The sequence below is a fragment of the Cervus elaphus genome, chromosome 12 (assembly GCF_910594005.1).
Source record: "Cervus elaphus chromosome 12, mCerEla1.1, whole genome shotgun sequence".
Taxonomy (NCBI): Eukaryota; Metazoa; Chordata; class Mammalia; order Artiodactyla; family Cervidae; genus Cervus; species Cervus elaphus.
The window spans coordinates 76,508,116-76,520,423 of record NC_057826.1 but is presented as its reverse complement, the minus strand read 5'-3'; the positions used below and the strand labels follow the sequence as shown (position 1 = coordinate 76,520,423).

General features: G+C 41.5%; 1 gene segment (V, D, J or C); it reads right to left on the bottom strand.

Annotated features, from left to right (window-relative positions):
• Positions 1–1,767: 1,767 nt before the first annotated feature.
• LOC122704648 lies at positions 1,768–2,685 on the bottom strand. The segment is given in 3 exon segments: positions 1,768–2,219; positions 2,430–2,522; positions 2,655–2,685. Coding segments are annotated over 2 exon segments (348 nt in total).
• Positions 2,686–12,308: the final 9,623 nt, after the last annotated feature.

The window sequence follows — 12,308 nt, the reverse complement described above, 5'->3', positions numbered from 1 at the left end:
TGAAGCAAATTCCGATTAGATTACATCCTTCTTTGCATGCTAAATTGCTTCAGTTGTGTCTGATTCTGTGCAACCCCATGGGTTGTAGCCTTTTATACTTTTACATCCTTCTAGTCAGTGACTATGTGAATAAAACTGAGTAAAAATCTTAACTAGTCATTCCCAGCTTTTCCCACTCTTTGGACTAAACAAACAATGTCATGTCTAACAGACCACGACTCCAGTTTTACGATGACTGTAACTTCTAATTTTTCCCCTGGATCTATTTGTTGTTGTTCAGTCACTCAGCCATATCTGACCCTACAACCCCATGGACTGTAGGATGCCAGGCTTCCCTGTCCTTCACCATCTCCTGGATCTTGCACAAACTCATGTCTATTGAGTCTTGAGGTCATCCAACCATCTCGTCTTCTGTCATCCCTTTCTCCCCTGCCTTCAATCTTTCCCAGCATCAGGGTCTTCCAATGAGTCAACTCTTTGCATCAGGTGACCAAAGTGTTGAAGCTTCAGCATCAGTCCTTCCAATGAATATTCAGACTTAATTTCCTTTAGGATTGACTGGTTTAATCTCCTTGCAGTCCAAGGAACTCTCAAGAGTCTTCAACACCACAGTTCAAAAGCATCAATTGATTTCCATCAGATCACAAACATTTTTTCCAGACTTTGGCATAAGTTATAGGACAATTGCACAGTGCTGGTGAGTCAGGAGAGGGTGGATATTCATATCCTTGTTGGTATTCCCAGCTCCTCTCACCAACATTTTCTAAAGCATCCTCAATACCATATGGTCTTTGATAACTGATCCATGTAGGTCTTTAACCACCATAACATTGGTTACTCAGAGATCCTTCTCAGGAAATCTGTACCCCTACACCCTGCTGTAGGTATGGGACATTCTATGGCTGTAGCTAATTCTCTCTACCATCCCAAGCCACACTCAAGTACATAGGAATCAATGCACTCTCCCACAAGGCTCACACCTGGAACTTTGAGTTCTATTCAGCCTTTACTTAGAAGTGGTAACATAAACCTCTGATCTGAATTCCTGCAGCTGTCTAGGCTTTTTGTTTCAACCAGTTCTCACCTTCTGATGCTAGTCCTTCCATCCACCGATCAAATGTATCCTTATCAAATCCACCAATTGGGTTGTGGTTGAAGGTGAAGATGAGGTGGCAGACCTATAACTAAAATAATTCATGACTTACAACTTTTTCAAAATAGTTGCTTAAGACTCCTTTCTGAGACTTCCCTGGAGGTCCGGTGGTTAAGACTTGGCCTTCCAATGCAGGGGGACTTTCCAATTCTCTTTCCACTTGTGTGCCTTCCAATCCCTGGTCTGGGGACTAAGATCCCACATGCTTCACAGCCAAAAAGCAAAAAACATAAAGTAGAAACAATATTGCAACAAATTCAATAAAGGCTTTAAAAATGGTCCACATCAAAAAGAAAAAAAAAACCCTTTAAAAAAAAGATTTCTGCATTTATGTTTTTCCACTTTCTAAAGCAATGCATATCAAACACCTTGAATAACTATATGAGGAAAGAGCAAAATGTGCCAGGAACTATGAGGGAGTATCTCAGTTATCATATTAAAATATTGTTGTCATATATAAAAGCATCATAATACCAATTCCAGTGAGTAAAGTTATGGTACAAAACTAGAGTACAATGAGAAGATTGAAAAATATTTCAGTCATTCAGACCAAACTGTGTCTTTAATTTCCCTTCAGAATCAACTGTTTCAGAATTATAAAACAATTATGAAACTTCCCTAATCAATCAAACCTTCTACACTGTTACTCTTAATCCTCATTTACATCTAGAGAGGTAACAGGATGTCTGTGCCCTGCAGCCTCAGCTCTCCAAGAGGCGCTGCTGGGGCCCCAGCAGGTTTGGGCACAGGCTGCAGGTGCCTGGGGAGCACTATGTGCTCGCTGCACAGAGGTAGGTGGCTGAGTCGCTGGGCTCGGAGTCTCTGATAAGCAGGGAGACATGCTTGTTGGCTTTAGTGGCCTGCACTGTAAATTTTCCTTCCTCTTTGTCTTTGTCGGCATATACATACAGCAGAAACTCAGGGCCTTTCCCAGGGTACTGTCTGTACCATACGAAGTACGTAGAAGCACTGTCAGAGTAAGTGCAGCTGAGAGAGGCGACCGCTCCCTCCGGGACAGGCAGAGATGCAGGACTCTGCTCCACTGTGTTCTGTGGGCTGCTCACCGCTGTGCAAAGAGACAGTGAATGGTCAGTCGAAGAAGATTGGTTAGGTAGTGGATGCTTCCTCTCCAGAATTCAAGTTGTTTTTTCACAGGCTTCCCACCTCTACCATCCCTTATTTAAGGGAATAGTGTCCATGTTTCTCCATGAGCCTAGAAGGGACAATGACTCCAAATACTATATTTTATGGTCCCATAGGAATGCCCCAAACTTACAGATTAACTGAGGCCACAAGATCACTAATAAAACTCTTGAAGATTTCATCATTCTTGCTTCCTCTGGTTCACTGAGGATTCAAATTTTAAGCCCTAAAAAAAAAAAAAAAAAAAAAAAGAAAAAAAGAAAGAAAAAGAGTTGAGCTCAGACATTTCAATTCTTCTGCTCTAGAAATCATAAAAAGAGCCTGTTCCACCAAAGAAAAAAGAGACTTTTTGCATTACCCATGCAACACACCACTGAACTCCTCTTCTCTCCTCCCACTTTCTCCCTCTCTCTCTACCTCCCTCCCTCCGTCTCTCCCCCCCACCCCACCCCTGCCCCCACTCTCTCTCTCTCTCTCTCTCTCTCTCACACACACACACACACACAGAGGAAGGAATACATGATCAGGGTCCCTGAGAAGACACTGCCATCTTGTGGACTCAAGACCCTGATCAAAGAAATATTTGAAACAGATCCTTACTATGGGAACTGATGAAAGTAAAAATCTCCCACTTTATTTAAATTAAAATTTTGAGAAGCATATGGTCCACGTCAATGTGTGTGGGGAGAAGGTGATGTGTACATGTGTGTTTAAATGGCAACACTTGTCTGATTAGAAGCAGTTTTATCAAATGGCCACTCTCTCACACTGGAAAATCAGTCCTAAGGTTTTCTAGTGATAGAAGTGTGGGTGAGGCTCTCATGATTCAGGAGATTTGTGTAGCTCTTCTTCATATCAGGCCAGACCCTTCCTATCTTATTTCCCCACTTCTATTTTTAAAGAAATCTAGTCTAACTCAAAAGAATCCTCTTAAGACACAATGACCTAAAATCTGACTGAACAAACATGTTTCCAGCTCACAACTTGGGCAGATTTTTAACAAAGTCAAGGACTTAATTCTTAATTCCATTTTGTACCAATGTCATATCTGTGTGGAAACATTGCTTTCTTGGGCTGATGGTCGTAGTAGATGGACCAGTCTTCAGTACCTAGAGTGTAAATAAAACCCAAAGGATGGGTTCATGAGTCTAATCCCTCTTCTTGTACACAGCCCTGGAATCTCAGGATTAATCTCCAAAGTTATGGGTCTGGTATCAGTCTCTCTAACAAGTTTCCCTGGTGGCTCAGTGGTAAAGTATCTACCTGCCAATGCAAGAGATGCAGGTTCAATCCCTGGGTCAAGAAGATTCCCCAGGAGAAGGAAATAGCAAGCCACTCCAGTATTCTTGCCTGGAAAACGCTATGGACAGAGGAACCTGGTAAGGCTATAGTCCATGGGGTTGCAAAAGAGTCAGACATGGTTTAGCAACTAGACAAGAACAGCAACAATCACTCTCTGCCTTTCTATTGTACCCTAATCAGCAAACCAGGTTTATCAGAGGACTATCTATGCAAGAAGCTTAATAGAGTCTAATGGAAAAAGAAGCACAGACAAGTACTGTTCTTTCTCATTTCACTTCTTGCCTCATGCTTTTGTAGAAGCTAGTGGCTAGAGACCAGCAATGCAGCAGGTCTGTTTCTGCTCAAGAATTAGGTAAACAGTATCCATCAAAGATTGACTGGTCAGATCCTCCCTATTTCCACTGATGACTATGTAGGAAGTAGGATGAGGGAGAAGATGCTAACAGTGGGATCCTTTCCTTTAAGAGAACATTGCTTTTCACAAAACTCACACAGCTATTTCTCACTCTCCTCCTCTTCTGGGAATCCTATCATACTTATGTCAGAAAGTTTTACAAAGTCCCATAGGTCCTTTAGTCTCAGTTCATTTTTCTTCATTCTTTTTTCTTTCTGCTCTCTGACTGGATAATTTCAGTCAACCTATCTTCAAGTACTTTCTCCTGCCTATTCAAATCTATGGTTGAATTTTTTCTTAGAAAATGTTCTCTGCATAACAATTTCTCTGCCCTGAGAGAGTGCTGTTATGTGACATAGAGACTAGCCCTTTGCATTAGTCCTGAGGGGGCCCTGAGACAGGTTAGAGCGGTCAAGCTCTGTTCTATGACAAAGAGCTCTGCTCCCTCCACCACCAAGAACCCACACTGGGGATGCAGGCAGCTATCTAAAACCTGTCATGGATCCAGTGATGAAAAGATGGAACAGGGTAAGTTAAAATACCCCAGAGCTTTCCTACCAGGCGCCCGTCACCTTTTACTTATGTGTTTGCTCGGTTGCTGCACAGCTTTCTGTGGTGTTTGCCTCTATGTACAGATTAATGTGCTAAAGTTTCCCGTCTCTCTAAGCTGGCCTCTTCCTGGGCCTTTGGCTGCAGGGAGAAGACTTTCCATGGACTTTTTTGTCTGCATCTGTTGGCGCTTCCAGGTTCCTGGCTTCTCTAGGACTCACTTGGGTCACATGAGGCAAAAGGAAGCTCAGGGAGCTCACTGCTCTGTCATCCCTCAAGCCCCAGGTTCCTTAGCTAGTCTGACTTCTCTCCAAATTCTTATGTTTTTCTTTTACATGTGGTCCAGGGTTTCTAACTGTCCTCAACAGGTTGAGTTAAAAAAAAAAAAAAATACACCTACTACAGCTTGTCAGAAGTGGAAAGTATGATGCTTCCTTCTTTCCCTAAAGAGCGAAACTCTGATCAGCTTGGTTAGTCCACCTTCTTGGCAGCAGACCAGTCAAAATGGTATTAAAATTATTTAATTCTTGTTCAGCCACCTAGATTCTCCTGTTGAATGAATATGGTCCTAGATTGTGAAGATAACTATGGTTTACTTGAGTACACTGCTCTTAAGAATTCCCTTAAATGGCCCAGTAGGCCCAAGGTGGTGAATATAAATAATCTCTGTAAATGGCGTGAAAATGCCCTTATTCCTCTTGCTCCTTGTCATTCTATATTGAAGTTTTGAGTGTGATTAGGAAATGACTAGGAAAAATGGCAAAGTTATAGCTACTAGAATGATCACACCAATTTTGTGGTAGTGGAAAAGGAGCAACAACCCTGGTACTAGGAAAGGGAAAAGCTTAGACCTGGGAAAGTTTGTGTTTGTTGGAAGGGAAGACTGTTCATGCTCTCTTTGTATGCTAGACCCAGCACTATAGCCTAAGCAGAACAACCATGTGGTCTGTGAAAACAGAAACATTGATATGAATATGGCTTGTTCTGGACTGTTCTTCTGTGTCTGATATCATCAATGGAAGCTGTTCAATATGGATTCCCAACCCCCTATGTGTACAAACCTATAAATCAGCACAACTTTGTTTGAGTATGGTAGGTTCAAATGCATATGCTTTGGTGTCTGCCCATCTTGAATGACATATAACTTAACTGCTCATATAATTTAATAAGTGATGTAATGATGATTCTAATCAAGTTTAACAATAAATTTAAAACTGGACCAATCTGTCTCCCTTGGAGTTATATGTTTGTGTTTGGGAAGAAAGAACATCTCTTCATTGGGAAGGATGGTTGATCTTTGGTCCCTTTTTAGAAATTAAACCAAAGACCAGTGTGACCAATTTCCTTGCATGGATCATAATGAATATTATACTACATCCAAGCTTTTTATATCCTGGACCTTATTCACAATTGACTGAATCTGGGATCCCAGGAGACATGACTGAGCTTAAGCATGCAGATTGGTCTCATCCTGCTATATAAAATTCTGCTCACAGTTGCTGTTTCTTCGCTAAGCTGTGTTCAGCTCTTTTATGACCCCATGGACTGTAGCCTGCCAGGCTCCTCTGTCCATGAGATTTTCCAGGTGAGAATACTGGAATGGGTCACCTTTTCTGCTCCAGGGTATCTTCCCAACCCAGGGATCGAACCAGTGTTTCCTCTGTCTTCTGGATTGCAGGCAGATTCTTCACCACTGAGGTACAAGATAAGCCCTGCTAATAATGGTTTTAATTAAATGTTGTTAGAGAAAAATCAAATAGATCTAATCTCAGTCTTTGTCATTCAGAAAACTCAGAACAGCAGATGGAGTGGCAAACTCTCAAGAAAAGTTTCTAGAAACTAATACAATTTAGAACCATGAAGTGAATGTTGTTGAAAGGCAGTTCGCTGTGAATCTCTTATACTTCCACATGATGTTCAGGGTTTACCAACAATGTAAGGTCATTACCACTCAACCTGAACCATTTCTCAGAGTTGTGCTTGCAGCATGTAACCTTGATGCATGGGGTGATATCTTCTCTGAGACAAAGAATGAGCTTGGTTACTGCTTGGTGAAAATAGCAATGAATTCCCCAAGCTTGCTATTCATCAGCCATGACACAACCCCATCGCATGCATAGCATCCTTTTACACCCCTTAAATCACCATGAGAGACTTATGGACAAAGGCAACTGAAGCAAATATGCTAGTGTTCATGCTGCTTGCTGTGTCCTAAGTAATGACATCCTTCATCTCTGACACAGGATCTGTGACTTTACTGATAGCACCAAAGAAACAACAAGCTATTAGCCTGTAAGAGAGTAAGATCAAGGGGGAGGGAACTAAGATGGCAGAGGAATAGGACGGGGAGACCACTTTCTCCCCCACAAATTCATCGAAAGATCACTTGAATGCTGAGCAAACTCCACAAAACAACTTCTGATCGCTAGCAGAGGACATCAGACACCCAGAAAAGCAGCCCATTGTCTTCGAAAGGAGGTAGGACAAAATATAAAAGATGAAAAGAGAGACAATAGAGTTAGGGACGGAGATCCGTCCTGGGAAGGGAGTCTTAATAGAGGAAGTTTCCAAACATCAGGAGACCCTCTCACTGGCAGGTCTGGGGGAAGTTTTCGAATCTCGGAGGGCAACCTAACTGGGAGGAAAAATAAATAAAACCCACATGTTTTAGGCATGTTTTTAGATTACATGCCTAAAAACAACTCCCAGCAGAAAAGTACCCCAGACACTCGCATCTGCCACCAGCAAGTGGGGGCTGAACAGAGAGGAGCAGGCAGCATTGCTTAGAGTAAGGACCAGGCCCGAATGCCCTGAGGGCAATCGGAGGTAGCTAACGTGAGATAGCAACTTAAACTGTGGGATAGCAAGAGAGAGAGAATTAACCTGGGGAAAGCCCTAAATTTAGGCACTACCCACCCATTCCCAGAAGTAAGGCCTGAGCGAATACCAGAGAAGAGCTAGCAGCTGTGGATGGGCCCATCCCCCACCAGAGGCAGGAGGCAGGGGGGAGGGGAAAGGGGCAAACGTGGCCCCAGAGACGGCACCCCCTACCAAAATGCAAACAGGCTCCCAGCTTATAACCAAAGACTTCCTGAGATTCTGGATGGTTGACATCCGCCGGGAGGGTCACAGCCAGAAATCAGCTTCCCAGAAGAGACACAAGGAGCACCCAACCAGTGAGCACGGAAACTGAGGCCAGGACCGCGGAGGGGAGAAGGTGCACCGCACCTAGGGAGAGTGCTCTCATCAAGCTCCTGGCTGCCTGAGCTGCTCGGGTCGGGGAAGGCACAAAACGCAGGCCCAACCGAGTCTGCACTTTTGTGGAGTACCCAAAAACCTGAACCTGAGCAGCTTGGGCCTGGGAAGTGCACGCAACTCAAGGCCCATTCCCTGGAGAGCAGCCTGGAGCCTGAGCAGTGTAGACGGGGAAGCACACACGCTGCAAGCAGGGGCAAACCCAGTGTGGCCGGAACACTGCGAGTGCTCCCCACACTTGCCAGTGACATTTGTCTGCGGTACCCCTCCCTCCCCACAGCACCACTAAACAAGCAAACCTAAACAAGAGACCACCTCTGCCCGCTTGTGTCAAGGCGAAATTAGACACTGAAGAGACCTGCAAACAGAAGCCAAATAAACAAAGGGAACCGCTTCAGAAGTGACTGGTGCAACAGATTAAAATCCCTGTAGTTAACACCAACTACACCGGAAGGGGCCTATAGAGATCGAGAAGTGTAAGCTCAAACAAGGAGCTATCTGAAACTGAACCAAACCCACCGCAACAGCTCCAGAGAAGTTCCTAGATATATTTTTACTATTATTTTTTTTTACTTAAAAATTTTTTTTTCTCTTTTTTTTCTTTTCTCTTTTTTTAAAGTCCTCTATTACTCCTCTATTACTCCTTAATTTTCATTTTTATAACCCACTATAACCTGGCCAAAAAAAAAAAAGGACCCTATTTTTAAAGTGAACTTCATATATATTTCTTAAATTTTATGTTTTTGTGTTTTTTTTAATATTGTATTTTTAAGTGTCTAACCTCTACTCCAGATTTTTAATCTTTGTTTTTCAGTATTTGATATCAATTTTGGACATTTAAGAATACAATCTTCAGTACCCATTCTTACTCAGGAGTGTGATTACTTGTTTGATCACTCTCTTCCCCTTTTGACTCTCCTTTTTATCCCCCAGATCACCTCTATTTCCTCCCGCCCCCTTCTCTTCTCAATCCAATTCTGTGAATCTCTGTGGGTGTTCTGGGCTACTGAGAACAGCTAGGGAACAGAGTACAACCTAGATCTGTCTCTCCTCTCTTGAATCTCTCTTTTTCTCCTCCTGCTCACCTCTATCTCCTTCCTCCCTCTCCTCTTCTTCATGTAACTCTGTGAACCTCTCCGGGTATCCCTCACTGTGGAGAATCCTTTCACCATTAACCTAGAAGTTTTATTATCAGTGCTGTATGGAGGGAGAAGTCTTGAGGCTACTGAAAGAATAAGACTGAAATCCAGAGGCAAGAGGTTTAAGCCCAAAACCTGAGAAAACCAGAGAACTCCTGACTACAGGGAACATTAATTAATAAGAGATCATCCAAAAGCCTCCATACCTACACTGAAACCAACCACCACCCAAGAGCCAATAAGTTCCAGAGCAAGACATACCACACAAATTCTCCAGCAGCACAGGAACATAGCCCTGAGCATCAATATACAGGCTGCCCAAAGTCACACCAAACCCATAGACCTATCTCAAAACTCACTACTGGACACTCCAGTGCACTCCAGAGAGAAGAAATCCAGCTCCATCCACCAGAACACCGACACAAGCTTCTCTAACCAGCAAACCTCGACAAACCCAAACATCCAGCCCCACCCACTGGGAGAAACCTCCACAATGAAAACGAACCACAGAATACCAGAATACAAAAAGGCCACCCCAAACCCAGCAATCTAAATAAGATGAAAAGGCAGAGAAATACCCAACAGGTAAAAGGAACATTAAAAATGCCCACCAAACCAAACAAAAGAGGAGGAGATAGGGAATCTACCTGAAAAAGAATTTAGAATAATGAGAATAAAAATGATCCAAAATTTTGAAAACAAAATGGAGTTACAGATAAATAATCAGGAGACAAGGATTGAGAAGATGTAAGAAATGTTTAACAAGGGCCTAGAAGAAATAAAAAAGAGTCAATTAAAAATGAATAATGCAATAAATGAGGTCAAAAACAGTCTGGAGGGGACCAACAGTAGAATAACGGAGGCAGAAGATAGCATAAGTGAGGTAGAAAATAAGACGGTGGAAATAAATGAAGCAGAGAGGAAAAAAGAAAAAAGAATTGAAAGAAATGAGGACAACCTTAGGGAACCCTGGGACAATGTGAAACGCCCCAACATTAGAATCATAGGAGTCCCAGAAGAAGAAGACAAAAAGAAAGGCCATGAGAAGATACTCGAGGAGATAATAGCTGAAAACTTCCCCCAAATGGGAAAAGAGATAGCCACCCAAGTCCAAGAAACCCAGAGAGTCCCAAACAGGATAAACCCAAGGCAAAACACCCCAAGACACATATTAGTCAAATTAACAAAGATCAAACACAAAGAACAAATATTAAAAGCAGTAAGGGAGAAACAACAAATAACACACAAGGGGATTCCCATAAGGATAACAGCTGATCTTTCAAAAGAAACTCTTCAGGCCAGAAGGGAATGGCAGGACATACTTAAAGTAATGAAAGAGAATAACCTACAGCCAAGATTACTGTACCCAGCAAGGATCTTATTCAGATATGAAGGAGAATTCAAAAGCTTCACAGACAAGCAACGGTTGAGAAAATTCAGCACCACCAAGCCAGCTCTTCAACAAATGCTAAAGGATCTTCTGTAGACAGGAAACACAGAAAGGTTGTATGAACGTGAACCCAAAACAACAAAGCAAATGGCAACGGGACCATTCTTATCAATAATTACCTTAAATGTAAATGGGTTGAATGCCCCAACGAAAAGACAAACACTGGCTGAATGGATATAAAAGCAAGACCCCTATATATGCTGTCTAAAAGAGACCCACCTCAAAGCAAGGGACACATACAGATTGAAAGTGAAGGGCTGTAAAAAAATATTTCATAGAAACGGAGACCAAAAGAAAGCAGGAGTTGCAATACTTATATCAGATAAAATAGACTTCAAAATAAAGACTGTGAAAAGAGACAAAGAAGGACACTACATAATGATCAAAGGATCAATCCAAGAAGAGGATATAACAATCATAAATATATATGCCCCCAACATAGGAGCACTGCAATATGAAAGGCAAATGCTAACAAGAATGAAGGGGGAAATTAACAATAACACAATAATAGTGGGAGACATTAATACCACACTTACATCTATGGATAGATCAACTAAACAGAAAATTAACAAGGAAACACAAACTTTAAATGACACAATGGTCCAGCCAGACCTAATTGATATCTCTAGGACATTTCACCACAAAACAAGCAATTTCACCTTTTTCTCAAGTGCACACGGAAGCTCCTCCAGAATAGATCACATCCTAGGTCATAAATCTAGCCTTGGTAAATTCAAAAAAAATTGATATCATTCCAGTCATCTTTTCTGACCACAATGCAATAAGATTAGATCTCAATTATGGGGGGGGGGAACTATTAAAAATTTCACCATATGTAGGCTAAATAACACGCTTCTGAATAACCAACAAATCATAGAAGAAATAAAAAAAGAAATCAAAATATGCATAGAAACGAATGAAAATGAAAACAAAACAACCGAAAACCTATGGGACACTGTAAAATCAGTGCTAAGGGGAAGGTTCATAGGAATACAGGCTTACCTCAAGAAACAAGAAAAAAGTCAAATAAATAACCTAACTCTATACCTAAAGCAAGTGGGAAGGAAGAAATGAAGAACCCCAGGGTAAGTAGAAGGAAAGAAATCTTAAAAATTAGGGAAGAAATAAATGCAAAAGAAACTAAAGAGACCATAGCAAAACTCAACAAAGCTCAAAACTGGTTTTTTGAAAGATAAACAAAATTGACAAACTGTTAGCCAGACTCATTAAGAAACAAAGGGAGAAGAACCAAATTAACAAAATTATAAATGAAAATGGAGAGATCACAACAGAAAACACTGAAATACAAAGGATCATAAGACACTACTACCAGCAGCTCTATGCCAATAAAATGGACAACTTGGAAGAAATGGACAAATTTCTAGAAAAGTATAACTTTCCAAAACTGAACCAGGAAGAAATAGAAGATCTTAACAGACCCATCACAAGCACGGAAATCGAAACTGTAATCAAAAATCTTCCAGCAAACAAAAGCCCAGGACCAGATGGCTTCACAGCTGAATTCTACCAAAAATTTAGAGAAGAGCTAACACCTATCTTACTCAAACTCTTCCAGAAAATTGCAGAAGGTAAACTTCCAAACTCATTCTATGAGGCCACCATCACCCTAACTCCAAAACCAGACAAAGATGCCACAAAAAAAGAAAACTACAGGCCAATATCACTGATGAACATAGACGCAAAAATTCTTAACAAAATTCTAGCAAACAAAATCCAACAACATGTTAAAAAGATCATACATCATGACCAAGTGGCCTTTATCCCAGGAATGCAAGGATTCTTTAATATCCACAAAACAATCAATGTAATACACCACATTAACAAATTGAAAGATAAAATCCATATGATTATCTCAATAGATGCAGAAAAAGCCTTTGACAAAATTCAACATCCGTTTATGAT